The sequence below is a fragment of the Protopterus annectens genome, chromosome 1.part1 (assembly GCF_019279795.1).
Source record: "Protopterus annectens isolate FY-2018-M chromosome 1.part1, PAN1.0, whole genome shotgun sequence".
Taxonomy (NCBI): Eukaryota; Metazoa; Chordata; order Ceratodontiformes; family Protopteridae; genus Protopterus; species Protopterus annectens.
In genome coordinates, this window is record NC_056726.1 from 883,552,262 (window position 1) to 883,567,629 (window position 15,368).

General features: G+C 35.5%; 1 protein-coding gene across 2 annotated transcripts in view; it reads right to left on the minus strand.

Moving 5' to 3' along the window:
* Positions 1-4,437, minus strand: part of FBLN7 (fibulin 7) — a 1,104,237-nt gene extending 1,099,800 nt beyond the window's left edge. For both annotated transcript variants that reach the window (XM_044078952.1, XM_044078936.1), the window contains exon 1: positions 4,054-4,437. In XM_044078952.1, coding sequence (XP_043934887.1) covers positions 4,054-4,137 — 84 coding nt within the window. In that variant the 5' untranslated portion in view covers positions 4,138-4,437. The remainder of the gene's footprint in view (positions 1-4,053) is intronic.
* Positions 4,438-15,368: the final 10,931 nt, after the last annotated feature.

The window sequence follows — 15,368 nt, forward strand, 5'->3', positions numbered from 1 at the left end:
ACAGCACAAGAAGGTCACTGAAGTGCTGGGGTCACAACGATACACTGTCCACCATAAAAAAATGATGGCATTTAGCCTGTGATGTATCAATCCCCAGCTTTCTATATATAGAAGAGCATGACCATTTCCATTCCAGTAAGCTAAACTCTTAAGCCTCACAAATCAGCTTAATCCTCTCACTGATCTGTATTACTGGTGGTGGGACTTTAATGAATCATACTGTCCCAGCTGGTAGAAACCACTTATGTCAGTCGGCACAATAGGCAAAATGCTCATTAATATATCCATAAAAAAATCTAAGATACAGATACAAAAGGATAGAAATTCTACATCTAGATGTTTAACTCAGTGCCAATATTTATAACAATTATTTGTAAAACACAGGCAAGTTTGGTCTACAGCTTTTTAAATGCTGCTTCCAGCAAAATATACAGAATACCAGGCAAAAAAACATGTAGAACAAACATGCTCTGTCACTTAAGTATTATAGCATTTTGTGACTTTACGAGTTACCATTTGATAGAAATCTCCATAATGGAAATATAATTGCTAATGTACACTTAATAGAAATCTTAATAATGGAATCATATTTTCCAAGGAAAGGATTGTCTTTTTACAAGACTTGCAGTGGTTCATGTTCCACAAAAACAGTCTTTTAAGCTTTCTTACATTTACAGTTTAGTAAAAACTAACAAATACTTAAAAGAAGGAAGCCTATTGTCCGTCACAACAGTATTAGGAAACTGTCATCCCAGTGATGAAACTGTGTATCTCAGCTTGCTGCTGAGTGATTGGGCAGAGTGTATATTTTGCTAAAAAATCAAAACAAAAAAAGGCAACTATTACTAGGACCAGGCATTTTTGCCTTAACTATTGTAGCTTTTGAGTCAGTAAAGCTGTACGTACAAACATTACTATTACTTGCAGATTCTTTTTATTATGAGCTGTTTAATGTTGCATTTGCCTATTCATTCTGTTTATGCTGTACCATCTGCAAATTGTATAGCTTCATTTATCAATAAAGTTGTGTACTCTGTAGTTTGCTGGAACAGTATTCTATATGTTTTCAGCTATGCTAAGGTAGCATTTAAGATGACAAAGAATTTGGCTTATGAGCAACAATCCTCATGTGCTGTCTACTGATATATAAAAAGGAAATGGTAAAATACATCTGCTACTCAGGAAAAAAAATGCATATGACATGGAATTTTTCAAGCTGGTTTTGCTTTCAGAAGCCTAGACATAAACCTTATCAGTGCCTTAATCATCATGCATCCATCGGCTAACAAACTACATACAAATTGTAATAGATATTGTGCTATCCTCACTAGACATTGAGTACAGCACCAGGAAAAGGCTTCTGTATTACTGATTATTATTAGCTGTTGTCTGAAGGTGTCACTTGTTGCTAGAGTGATAATACTATCAGCTGTTTTGAGTGGAGTGACTCATCCAAACTTGAAGATTACTAGTGGACAACAGATGGATACCACCGCTGCCCATTGCAGAAGTCCAAATCTGCCTTATGAGAATGCAAACCTAAACATTTTTCTCTTGTTCTCCTCATGCATTCTACAATGTGCATATACGGTGCCAAGAAACACATGCCATGCCAGAGATGTTCACAAGACTGCCCTCTATCCCTCTTCCCTAGGAGGGGACAAACTATCAGGACTTGTACTGAACTATTATTTTCCACCTGACTCCTACACAACTACACAATGGAACTGTAAAGCCTCATGGCTCTAAGCAACACATAAAGCTGTTCATGTGACAAATGATTTATTTAATCTCCTGGTAGTGAAACTGATGTATTCACTGTCTATACTATTAACTCAACCCTTCACTGGTTCTATTACTGTTGGTATCTGTTCTGCCTAATTTGTATTTAACAAAGCACTGCTATTTCTAGGTCTGATGTGCAAGTTTTGTTAATAAGATTTATCCAAGTAGGACAACTCTCCAATCCAGCATGCTTTTTGATTGGATTGAAGAGGACTTTTTTTTTCTTTCTTTAATGGGAAAAACTGTACTCTAGGTTACAATTCACATACAGTAGCATGGTGAGATAGAATATATTAATAAAAGTAGTAGAGTCTCTAAGAAACAGTCTTGGCTATTTTTCCAAAGCTATATGGTCCCCTGACTCACATTACATAATTGCAGTTCATTAGACTAGACACCTTTTCTATGTATTTATTCATTTATTTATTTTGTCTCCCTTTCTGACATACTGACAGCCATCATAGAGCCCCACATCCATACAATCCCTCTCAACCCCTCTGAGTGAATGTCACATTTTAAATCATGGCAAGTGAAGAGTTTAGATGCATCGTGGGAGGTAGTGCTAACTTCAATCTGGGATTTTTCTTTTGTATCTTACCACCTACCACAGATCCTCCCCCCTCCATTATACTCACTGACCTTGACTGAGGGCTACTACCCTAACTATACCACTTCTCCCTTTAGGAAGAATCATCGCTGAACACCCTCCCACCCTGCTAGCACCTCAGATGTCCAAGAAGTTAATCAAACCTAGGTTGCCTGTGTTGTAGCTAGGGCTTTATCCCTGTACACCACAGTGCTGTCTTGCCCCTTCATTTATTGAGCTACAGGACATGTCAGTGACACACTAAAACTACACTAACCAGATACCTTTTTCATTTTCCTTTTTTCATGTGTGAGTAATACTTGTTTTTACTGTTACATTTATTTTAATTGGTTTCTTATCCTGTTGATATACTTAGTTGCCCACTTACTTACTCATTTTAGATCCTAACATGTTTATTTGCTTTATTAAGGAACATTCTTAATTTCATACCTGGTAATGTTTATGTGCTTCATTAAGGAGTATTCTTACTTACACAGATCCCCTTACACAGGTTAACTTTTTAACAGCTATTAAAATGGCAATGCATGTATTTCTGTCTACAGAACTACTCCTGAAGAATCTACGCACTGCAAAACAAATAGAAATAAAAGTAATAAAGCGTACACATTAAAACAATAACAATACTTGTTTAAAGGGAATGCCAGTGAAAGAACAGTTTGTAGTCTAAACCAACACAGATTCCCAAGAATAACATGGAAACTCTAAATAAAACAAAAAAATTATGAATACTCAAATAAATAATGTGTTAACAAAACACAGTAGAAAATGTGCTCTCGTCAGCATTAAAACTGTGTGAAGGCACTATAGCTTTTCATGTCTTGGTTGCACTCTAAAGGGAGCTGACACAACCTGAGTAAACATGACATGGAGAAGCATGCTATTTTCAGGAAGCAAGTCACAGAGCATTAAAAAGATATTTTGTTTAACCCCATTATTTCCAAATGCATGCCTGATTTCAGTCTCTATCTCTACTGTTGCTTATGGTACACTACAACTTCTCTTCTGATTCAGCAAGTGACCTTCAAGACGTATATAAGGGTGTTTGGGAGATGAAATCTAAATATGGTGAAAGCAATATATTCAAATGGCTTTGTGAAGAGCAGGGCAAATTAAACATTTAATACAATGTTTCTGAATATCAAAGTTGCATGAATGCAAGCCAGAAACATTTTGAGTGTAATCTGGATATTTTAATGTCCTCAGAGTTTTGGCTTTTTTTCTTCCTTAGACTTAAATAAATTTTATATTCTTAATTTCTGTATCCAAACACAAGAGCATGAGGCAAGCAAATGTCGCCAAATTCACTGAAATGTTTACAAAGATCCAAATTATATTTCTCCATTTTGCTTTAACAAAGCACTATGTAAGCATTCATTGTCTGCAAACTACAGCAGCAAAGAACTTTAAAAATTGAAAAGCTAAGGGATGGTAAGACAGAGAAAAAACTCAGTCATTAATATTATAGAACACAGGCTGTTTCTTAGACTGACCAGTTCAGGAAATGCAAACATTGTACAATGGAAGAGAAGTAAAGAGACACTTTGGTAAAAGCTACTTACCACACGAGAAGATAAAATCAGAACAAATAAATCAGAGTAACACGATTAAAGTTTGCCTATGAAGAAATCAATCCAATACACACTATAGCTCTGATTATTTACCTGAGCTGCGTAACAGTCTTGGCACAGAGTTAAACAGAGTAACAAAAAAATCCTGCTGTCAAATTTAAGCATCTTCACAAACATTTCCAAACAAGACACTGCTTCAGTAAGTTGTCCTTTCTTCAATTTGTCTTTCTTTCTTTCTTTTGTTTTTAATTATTTTGCTCTAATGTTTCAAGCAACTCTGTTGAGTTTAATTACATTAGTTGAAAGAGAAAAAACTGTAATCCAAAAAAATCTTTAAGAAGTAAACCTTCTTTGACAGTTAAAGAAATTGCATTCCATATCACTGAAATGTGTACACCACCACTAAGCAAAATGCAAAGTTTTGTTGGAAGGGTGTTCTTTCTTCTACTTGTAGTGTTACACAGTACCTCAGCTGTTTAAGCCTTACTGTGAGAGAATGACTGATTTTATTCCCTCCCACCTAGGTCTTTTACAGAATTTGTTCTGTTACGTCTAGGTTCCCAAAAGCAGCCCTGTGGCTGAATCTTGCCACTTCTATTTTATGTTGGAGGCCAACCAAGGGACAGCATGGTGCCTTTGCAGAACTTTATAAAATGCATGTTTATGATATGGGATGAAAGGAGTTGTGAAGTTTGGCTGTTCTCTGTTAGGAAGCAACTATGCTCTTATGAACGTTAGTAATGAGCAGGGATACATACTGATTCTGTACCATGCAACATAAACTCAGAAAGACAAAACACCAGCTGCACAATTTGCATAACCCTGAAATTACTTTTTATAGTATTACAGTAGTAAGTGACGAGCACTGAAAGATACAGAAAAAGAAATAGACAACAATAAAAGGAATACCCTACTCTCTCAGAGATGATAAACTGAGTAATACCATTAGAACAACATGCAATCTACCACTGTATGCAGTTTCATAGACTCTCACAACAATGTAAAGACACACTGACAGAAAAGCCTGATAGAAAAAAAGAGATAAAAGGAAAGAAAGAAGCCTGCAGGTAAAGTTTCCTAAATTCCAGAGTCAAGTCTGCTATACAGCAACCACTGCACATTTAAAATGTCTGGGTTTTTTTCTTAACTAATGTGGACCACAGGAAAGAAAACATTTAAATTAAAACAAATGCTATTTAAACATGCAATGCTTGGCAATGTACAATTTTATGTTGTCCTCTGTACAATGCCTTGTAATCATTAGCTTTTCATTCCTTTGTTGCTGTCCCTAAAAAAATGTTTACATTAAACATAGACGCACACACACAAACACACATGTATAGGTAACTTTATGTCTACAGCTGTTTCTTCAAAACAGGCAGAACAACGACAGAAATGTTGCCATGCTATCTGTGAACTTGACAGAAAGGCCAGTATCATAACAAAGCAATTCAATGACATGTTCAAAATGTCTTGGCAAGCTACGACAAGTCATATGGCTTTTACTTTCACTCAGCTTCCAAACACTAAATGGCATTAAGTGGAAACATGTATCTGTTTCCCAGGCATTCTTGAATTTCAGTCCTAAGTGGTGTTAATAATGCACAGTCTAACCTGTCAGTTTTACTGTCCTGCCACTATTGTAGTTTATTTAAAGTATGCACCTATACAGATGGAAAATTGTTAGTGTGCGTGCATCACGTGCTGTGAACAGTATAGCATTATGTGAGCTTCATCAGAAATCTACTGTTCCAAATCAATAAGAATCTGCTGTGGATTAACTTTGCGTGGATTAGGGCAGGGTGAGGGGTGCTGTTTTTAAGTTTCCAGACATTAAAATTATCATGAAAACAATACTACTTACAAGACTAGCAAACAACATGATTTCAGAAGAAAAAATTTTACAGTACAATTAAACCAAGCATTTTTAACATTCACAAATGATGTACTCACAAAAGTTACATTATAATGTATGTAATCTAGCCTTCCTTAAACATTTCCTTTTCACTTGTTTCAAGAGTACTCTCACTATCCTATTTACTAGTTTGTTTCAAAATCTATGTACCATTCATTTTAACAATTCTGTCAGCAGCCTTCCTGGTATCACTGCATCTTAAGAGAAAAAAAGCCTGCTACACTCAGTGGCAGGCACAATAAAACATGCCCCTTTGGGCATAAATATAACAACTTCTTCCTAATACCTATCTATGTAACAGAAATTCTTTTAATACAGCTTAAAATTTTAAGTTCAATTCGTAAGTCAGACTCAAAGCAGAACATGCAAAAGTAGCTCAAGGCTGTCTAATGCATATGTGGCAAATTCCCAGATGTAGAGCCATAGTTTTTGCTATGCTTGCTGCATATAATCTGGACAATAATTTAAGACATCCATTCTCAGTCATAATGAACATTTTGTTGCCTGCAAATTTCTTGCCAAGACAGGTCAAGTAAGCAAAATGGTAGTCCATTGCTTTTTACTCAGTCCAATATAAAGTTATCTCCTCTTCCATCCCCGACTCTTCCATTCTCGCCTAAGTAAAATCATTTTTTTTTCCTTTCCCTAGAACTAAGCTTGAACAGATAGCTATATGCAGATTGCTTACACATTCCCCTTAGGACAGTGTTGCCTGGCCAGTACAAGCTGCATCCATTCTCTACCCTGCCTCCCAGCAACAGGCAGGGATACTGATCTATAATGATATCAGAACTGACTACTGTGTGTGTGTGTGTGTGTGTGTGTGTGTGTGTGTGTGTGTGTGTGTATTAGCTTACAACAAATATTAACCTCACTCTTCTCACAACCTTTTGTATCTGTAAGGTCTCTAAATCTAGTAGAAATATCCCTGCTACACATTTTAATTATCAGTGAAAGAATATCAAACACAACAAAGTGGAGACTATTTTATTTGTACTATATTCACTAAACACATAATAAACTAACAAAAAGGATACCTACTTTTATCCAATTTTGATTGGACTGCTTTAGATCTGGTTAATATTATTTTATTCTACTCCAAGTCAAAACCATTAAATCTATCCTCCTGCATAAGTGTGTTACACACACACGCATATGACCAGTTGTCAAATGACAGCTTGCTGAATCCAGAAAACTGCTGGAATAGCTGACTGAAAATCAGATGATCGAACTTCCTGGCAGTGGTTGTTCTGTGTGAGACCACAGTACATTGGGGAATCAGGGAATTTGCCCTTTCCCCACTGTAGTGCGATCTCGATATTGGTAATATATAATTAGCAGGGAGTGTAGGCTTTCCACACCCCCCTTGCAAAAGACAAGGTTTGTTCTTTTCTTCTCTTTTTTTTTTTTTTTTTTAAATCATCTGCTGATCAACAAATTGTACTTGATCGGTTGCCATTTGATGGATGTTATTTTTGATGAGTTGTTGGCCGTCGATATATATATATATACATACACACACACACACATGGTTCCCATTCACAATGCCTAAAGTACAGTTCTCTGAATTACATTTTGCCTAGACCATAACTCCAAATTTACACTTCTCCGAAATGGCACTTTGCGATTGCACTGCAGTATGTACTGTTATCACTGTAGTGTGATCTCAGAGTTAGTATATATAATTAGCAAGGGATGTGTGTGTGGGGGGCACAGGGGGGTTGCCCCCCAGCAAAAATTAGAGAAAATTAGTTAATGTGGTTTAACTCTTTTCCATTTTGGCAAAGTGTCATTTTGGAGAAGTGTAAATTCGGAGTTATGGTCTCGACAAAGAGTGGTTCGGAGAACTGTACATTCAGCAATGTGAATGTGATCCATATATACACATACATACATACATACACAACACACACACTGTACAATGGATGTCTACTGATCAAGTGTGTAGGTATCTCTCTGATTGACAAACCTTGACCATTACAAACAATTGTTAGTTCAAGTTTTAAAACCTAAGGGTGCCCGATTCATATTTAGTTAAAATATTCAAAAAGGAGGCCAACAGTTGTTAGGAGAAAATAAATTTTGACCAGTCATAGGAAAACTGATAGAAATGTGCCTGTTGGACTTCCAAGATAGTTGCACACTAATCAACACCTTAACTTCAGCCATCCCAGTGTGGAAACAGAAGCTGAGAAACAGCCAGTGATATTGTCAGCTTGAGTAAAGTTCAGTTACTGGCTAGTAACTAAGACAGCTTGAAAGAAACTCAAGTAGAAAAGGTGAAGAGAAACCCCTGACTGGGAAGAATTCTGCAGCTGTTCAGCAAAAAGCAGTTCAAGCTCCAGCTTTCGTGCAAGACATGGCTTCCAGTAATCTAGAGGAAAAAAAGTCAAATGTGCTCAGAGCTCATTAAAGTAAATGAAACACTGAAGGGGTATACCAACTCAAATAACAAAAGGCTGGAAAATGGAAGAAGCTTTAAAAAAATATCCAGATATGTTGATAAAACTGTAAAAATTAGAGGTTGAGATGAAGAAAAGGCTGGCTGAGTATGGGACTGCACAAGAGGAGCTGTTTCAAAAATGGCAGAATTAGAGGACAGAGCACATAGGGAAAATCAGAGATTTTCTACTATACCAGAGAAACTGGAAAGATCAGACTGTACTGGTTTTATGAAGACACAGACAGGCAACTGGATTGTTATTCCACAGTGGGAACTGTTAATTCAAGGGGCACACCATCTGTATGCTCCAGATCTGGCCAAGAAAAAGCACCCAAGACCTTTATTAGTATGAAAACTTATCAGCAGAAACAGTTGATCCTGACAAAACTGTGGCAAAGGGGCAAAGTATAAAAAGTTAGAGATCGCAGAGTATTTCTAGAAAATTATTATTCACTGTATACAAAGCAGAAGAGAAACAAATTATTCCAGTAATCAGGGAATTTCAAGAGGTAGTGTGAGATTTAAGCTACTGTATCCAGCTGTCTTCAGAATATTTTTTTCCTCTAGGATCAAAGTCATTTTTTTCATGCAGAGCAGGCTAAGGAGGAAATGCAAAGTATTGTCCAACAAAAAATGAGCAATCAAGCTGTTTCTCATTCTTCTGATAAAAAAGCCCACAGAGACACTTTATCAGTGAATCCTTTTCAACTGTTCTGAAGGAAAATGAGGGACAGAGAAAAGGACAGGAGTTGACCAAAACAATCGGAAGTACTTTGGAAATGCACCAGAATCTTTTGCTGGGAGATGGAGAAGAACAGGAAGAAGACTAGCAACATGTAAATTAGTGAATAAATGCAAGACTGCAAAGCATTAATCATGTTTGTGAAATACGGCTGTATAAGAGTAAGTGGAAGGAGTAGACTTTTGTTGACTTCATTAAACTTGTGGGGAACTGAAAAGCATTTGCCTAATGTTTGACAAGACAACGAGGGGAGGGGAAGAAGAAGGAAAAGGGTAACAGAGTTATACAATTTCTATCCTTAACAGCATTTCTATGAAAACTTTCACAATACAAATTGCATATTTTATATATTCTATAGCAACACACTTTTAGTTGTTCCTGTATGTGATAAAGTTGTTAAACAGATGCCTTTTTTTCTTTTTTATTCCTTTTCTCTTTTTTCTACTTTTTTGGCATTAATAAATGTAGGCATTACTGTAGAAAAAGGGGAAGAAAAATAGATAAAAGCATGCTTAAGTTAATATACTATAATCTTGGGTTGTTGAGGTGGGGGGTTTAAAAGTACACAGATCATAATATATGTACAGCTGATATATTTTCTTTTACTTTTTCATAGGGGAATCCCTAGATTAAGATGCTTGGCTTAATCTAATAACAAATTTTAGTGGAAACAAGTGAATATGAGAATACAGACTATAAAGAAAAGTTTTCCTTTATTTCAGCATGTCTTTCAGGCCACAGCAGAGGACTACATTTTTCATTTTTCTCTTACTATTCCATGGGGACAAGCCAATAATAGGGCAACAAAATCAGAACACTGGTTTCTTCAAGGCTAAAAGTTAATGATTTCTGAAAGCATGCAAGTTGTTATTCCATGGGGAGATAAAGACAAAAAAGAAGAGACACCAATTAGTATAAGTAGAAACCCAGCAAATAACATGCATCTTAGCATGGATAACCTCAGTTTCAGATTAATTACAGCCTGTGTCAGCAGAGGTCTATCTGTCACAAATGTTCCTATTCAGAGGGTTGAATTTCATTACCTGAAGATGTGCACAGTTATGTGTGTTTGTATTAAGTTAACAGGTTATGGGGTGTTCTGGGTATGTGTGTTTGTTTGTTTTTGAGTGTTTTTATTGAAACTAAATGTCTTGTAAAATGTGACATAGGTTCCAATGATGATGATAAGAAAAATATTTACAAAAGGATTAACCTGCCAAACATTAACAGGTTCATGCATCACAAAACTGGAAATAGACATTTAAAAATGCTTTCAAAAATAATAGGTGGGAATAAGACTTCTTAACATAATGGCAACTCTTTCCATATCATCTTGGAATGTGAATGGTGTCAATGGCATACACAAAAAGGAAAAAATACTTAACTATATTAATAAATGCAGAGTGCAAATAGCAATGCTACAAGAGAAACCTTGGGAAAAAAATGAACATGTGAACTTGATAAAGAAAGGATTTCAGGATAGATATTCTTCAGATTATCAGAAACAGAAAAAGAGTCCTTATATTAGTTGCTAGAGGAGCTCCAGTAGTGGTAGAAGAGAGCGGAAAAACTTAAAAATATCACATTTATGGTAGTAAGGGGCTAGAATTAAGGGATAAAGATTATGCTGGCATGTATTTATATTCCACCTAAAACTGCGACTATGGAACTTAAAATTTGGGGGGGGGGGATAATCAGCTTTCAGCAGGGAATATTACTTATTGGTGGGGACTGGAATTTGATTTGCAACAATGGGGATGTATCTGGGGGGCCAAGATGGGAAAGTATTACAAAAGAGGGTAGATTTCTGAAGAAATTTATGAAAATATTTGGGGTGAAAGACATGGATTCTGTAGTGGGTACTCATAGAGAATTTACATATTATTTCCCAAGTACAGTAACTGGGCTACACTAGTCAGACATTTTATTTCAAAGGAACATGCACATTTAATTGAGAACTTTGACACACATCCAATAATTATTTCAGATCATGTGCAGGGTAATGAAGCAAAAATGAGACACTGGCAATTTCTAATCAACCTGTTAAAAAGAGAGGAATTTAAGGAATGGGTAGTGGACATTATCCAGGAGTTATGGAAGATAGAAAGTACTCCAGACATTACAGTTAGTGAGTGGGATAAAATGAAAGTGGAGTTTGAAATAGAGTAGAAATTAATTAAGAAGTAATAACAATTATTTACATGGGCTGAGAAAGGTTAAAGTATTGTAAAATAAGAGAAATCTGACAGAACAAGAAGAGATGCTATTGCAGAGTGCTAAATAGAAAATAAGAGAGCACCTGGATAATATGCATGAGTTTAGAAAGATTTAATTTTTTCAAGATTTTTTAAAACACTTTTACTGAATTACCACTTGTGACATAGGCAAACTTACATCTATATAAAACTAATCAAATCATATTGACAAGTTCACATTTACAAATTATATATCACATGTATTGTTATATATCATACGCTCTAAGCAACATTACATAAATTGTTCAATTCCTGCCTTCCATGAACCTCACTCCTCCTCATTATTATTATGCATGTATTGTTCCCCGAATTTCCATTTACTTCTATGAAATTTGTTCCTTCCTTTTCTAAAGATCCCTCTTCCAGTTCTTTTATCTCTTTTATAATATTCAATACCTCAAATACAGCTGGTATAGACTTTGATTTCCATTTTCTAGTAATTACTTTTTTGTCAGCCTAGGCAATTAGCATCTTGTATCTCAGCTCAAACGAATCATTTCTTTACTTACAGCTCTTTGCTCACCCAATATTTTTGACAAAAATACTCTGTAGGGAAGTTTTTAAAAATCTGCCAATTCATTACACTCCCAAATCTTATGTTCCCAAATGCCTCCTTCTTCTCCATCACACCTCCAACATTTGCTATTTACCTCAGGAAAAAGTCAATGAAGTCTTCTTGAGATATAAAAATATCTATACAAACACTTCCAAGCAAAGATTCTAAACCTTCTGGATTTGGCTGCATATTAAGGAGGCATACAAATGTATTCCCATTATTTTCTTACAAATTGCTTTTTCCAGCCTCTCTTCCCAGTCTTTTGCAATCGCCTCTGATTGGTTTATTGTTATCATGCAAAATGTTACATGCTGTACTAATTATTCCTTTTTAACAACTGCATCTGTTCTAGATTAAACTAAAAGCTCTACAAGAGCAGGTCTTTCCAAATTCATTATCCCTTTCTCTCTGCCTGTACTCTGAGGTCAAGCCATAGTAGGAAAGACAGTCTCTAGCCTGCAATCCAAATGTCTTCTTGCCCTCATTCCACACTATTACCTTTCCTGTTTGAGTTATTTACTCCCAATATCTTGGTTCCTTTGTCAGATTTCTCCAGTAAATTTCAGCCCCATTTTGTCTATTTTCTGTACCCCTACTTGCAATCATCGTTATTGTCAACATCTCCCCTATCTGTTCTTGTACTGGCTTAGTTCTCACAGTACTTTATGCTACTTTATGAATATACTATTCTGTATGTTGTTGTTAGTCTCCTTAAGGATCTGCATCTAAAATCCCACTCTCTGTTTCTTGAATTTACCCTTTGCTTCATCATCATCCCTTTCAACTTTGAATTATAACATTTTGCTTGCATTATGTATATGAGCCTTAACTGTTTAGCTCTAAAATATCCCTTCAAATCAGTTAAACCTAAACCAATTTTTATATTGGAAGGATCAACTTATCCCACTTAAGTCTTGCACTCTTTCCCTTCCAGGTAAATTCCTTTAATTCCTTATTAATTATTGTCCACAACTTCTCCTCAGGTTGATAAAAGTACACCTGACCCATGTATAAGACTAACGGGACTAAAGACATTTTCACTGCTTTTATCTTACAATCCATACCCATAAATAAGAGTTTCCAGTTTTTCAGTTTTAGTATTATCTTTGGTTTAGTCTCTTCCCACATATTCTTAGCTGCCATAATGGAAGCCCTTTTAATCCATACTCTTAAATACTTTATCTTATCAATGCTCACATAAATATGGGTATTGCTGAACCAATTTGTGTGTGGGTACATAATTTATAGCTATAGCCTTTGCTTTATCATCACTGATTTTATATCCTGAAAAGACTTGAAACTGTCTCAAAGTGTTCCATAGCACTGAGATGTCCTTTTCTGGATTTCTCTGGTACAAAATAATATAATCTGCAAATAAAGCCAATTTTTCTTGATTATCACACTATTCATATCCTTGTATTTCTGAGTCCCTTATTTTCTTTGCCAATGGCTCTAAACATAAAACAAATAAAGGAGAAAGATGACACCCCTCTGTTCAAATACAGTTTATTTGGCAGGAACCTCCACTTTAATTCCTGACTCTGATCCTTCACATATCCTTCTGTTAATAAAAATCTTCCAGATCTTTACCACTTTCTTCCCTCCTAGCATGCAAACATCCACAGGAATACCATCTCTTTCTAGAGAATTTCCTGTTGATTGATTATACATCATTTTTATCTCATCTCCTCTTACCTTAACTGTTAATTGTTGACCCTCATCTACTTCTAACCATGGCATACCTAAGTCTTCCATAAGTATTTCCATTTGTGCTTTTTCTTGATTTCCCTCCTAATTTCCAAATGTCCACAGGAATACCATCTGTCCCTGGAGACTTTCCTGAAGATTGACTGCACATCACTGTTTTTAACTCATCACCTCCTATCTTAACTATTAGCCATTGAGCCTCATCTACCTCTAATTGTCATATACTAGTCTTCCATAAATATTTCAATTTGTGCTCTTTCTTGATTTCCACATTTCTCTGCTTTATACAAATTTTCTTAAAATTTCCAGAATATCTCTGAAACCTCTACAGGATCTCTGGTTGTAACAACCATTTCAACATTCTGTTGCCTAAGTCATTGTGCTAAAAGGTTTTGTGCTCTGGAGCTGTTATCAAAAAATAGTTGCTTAACTGCAATATTTCTAAACGCAGGCATATTACCCAGATACTCCCTTATTTTCACTTTAGTACTCGGCATTTACGCCTCCTCTTGTTCTGTGAGATTCCCCTTATTCTGCAATACTTAAAGCTTTGTCAGTCACTCTAAGTCATTTCTAATACTTCTTAACCATTTCTCTTTCTCTTTTATTTCAACCCTATTTGTAAACCCCATGTTCATGTTATACCAAATCACTAGCTACAACTTCTGAAGATATTTCAGTCTTCCCTATTAACTCTCAAATAATTTTGCACTATTCATTCCTTAGTAGGTGGGAAAGCACCAGTGTCTTATTTGTACTTCATTACCTTGTATTTTATCTTAGTTTTTATTGGTGCATGATCAGAAATAGTTATTGGATGTGTCAAAACTTTCAATCAAATGCACATGTTCCTGTGAAATATAATTTCTACCTAGTCTAGCCCAGTTATTGTACCTTGGGGAATAGTATGTAAATTCTGAGTTCCTACTACTGAAGTCACATCTTCCATATCAAATAATTTCATAACTTTCTTCAGAAATCTACTTTCTTTTGTTATATTGTCCCTTCTAGGTCCCCCTGATGCACTCTCACTATTGAAAATCAAATACCATTCGCTAACAATAAATAATATTCCCTGTAGAAAGCTGATTATTTCTCACAAAAGTTTCTTAACCTCCATAATAGCAGTTTTTGGTGGAATATAAACACATACCATTTTAATCCTCTTCCCTTGCCAGAAGCCCTTACTACCGCAAATCTACTATTTTGCCTTATTCTTCTCATCTATCACTATCAGAGCCCTTCTAGCAATTATAATTACGCCACATTTCCTCTGTCTCTTATATTTTGCTGAATATCCATTCTGAAAATCATGTGTCAAATTCACATGCTCATTTCTTCAGGATTATTTGCATTCTACATTTCTTAATATAATACAATATTCTTTCCTTTTTATCTTTACCTGTAAAACCATTCACATTACAGGATAATATGAACAGCAGAGCCATCATAATTAAAAGCTACTGTTCTCACCTATTATACATGATATTTTTTGGATGTCTATTTCTAGCTTTTGTGTTACGTGCATATACTAATGTTGGCAGGTTGATTTTTGTATAGTAATTTCTTCTCATCTCCATTTAAACCTGTTACATTTTTCAAGATGTTTTGCTTTAATAAAATCCCTCAAACAAAAACTAAACAGAAAACACCCCCATCCCCTACCAACTTGGAACAAACACACAAAACTATATGCATCTTCAAAACATGAGGTTTAACCTGCCAGAAGGAAACAATTGACCCAAATTGATGGCTGCATCTACAGGCATTATCTAACCTAAAATTAAGGC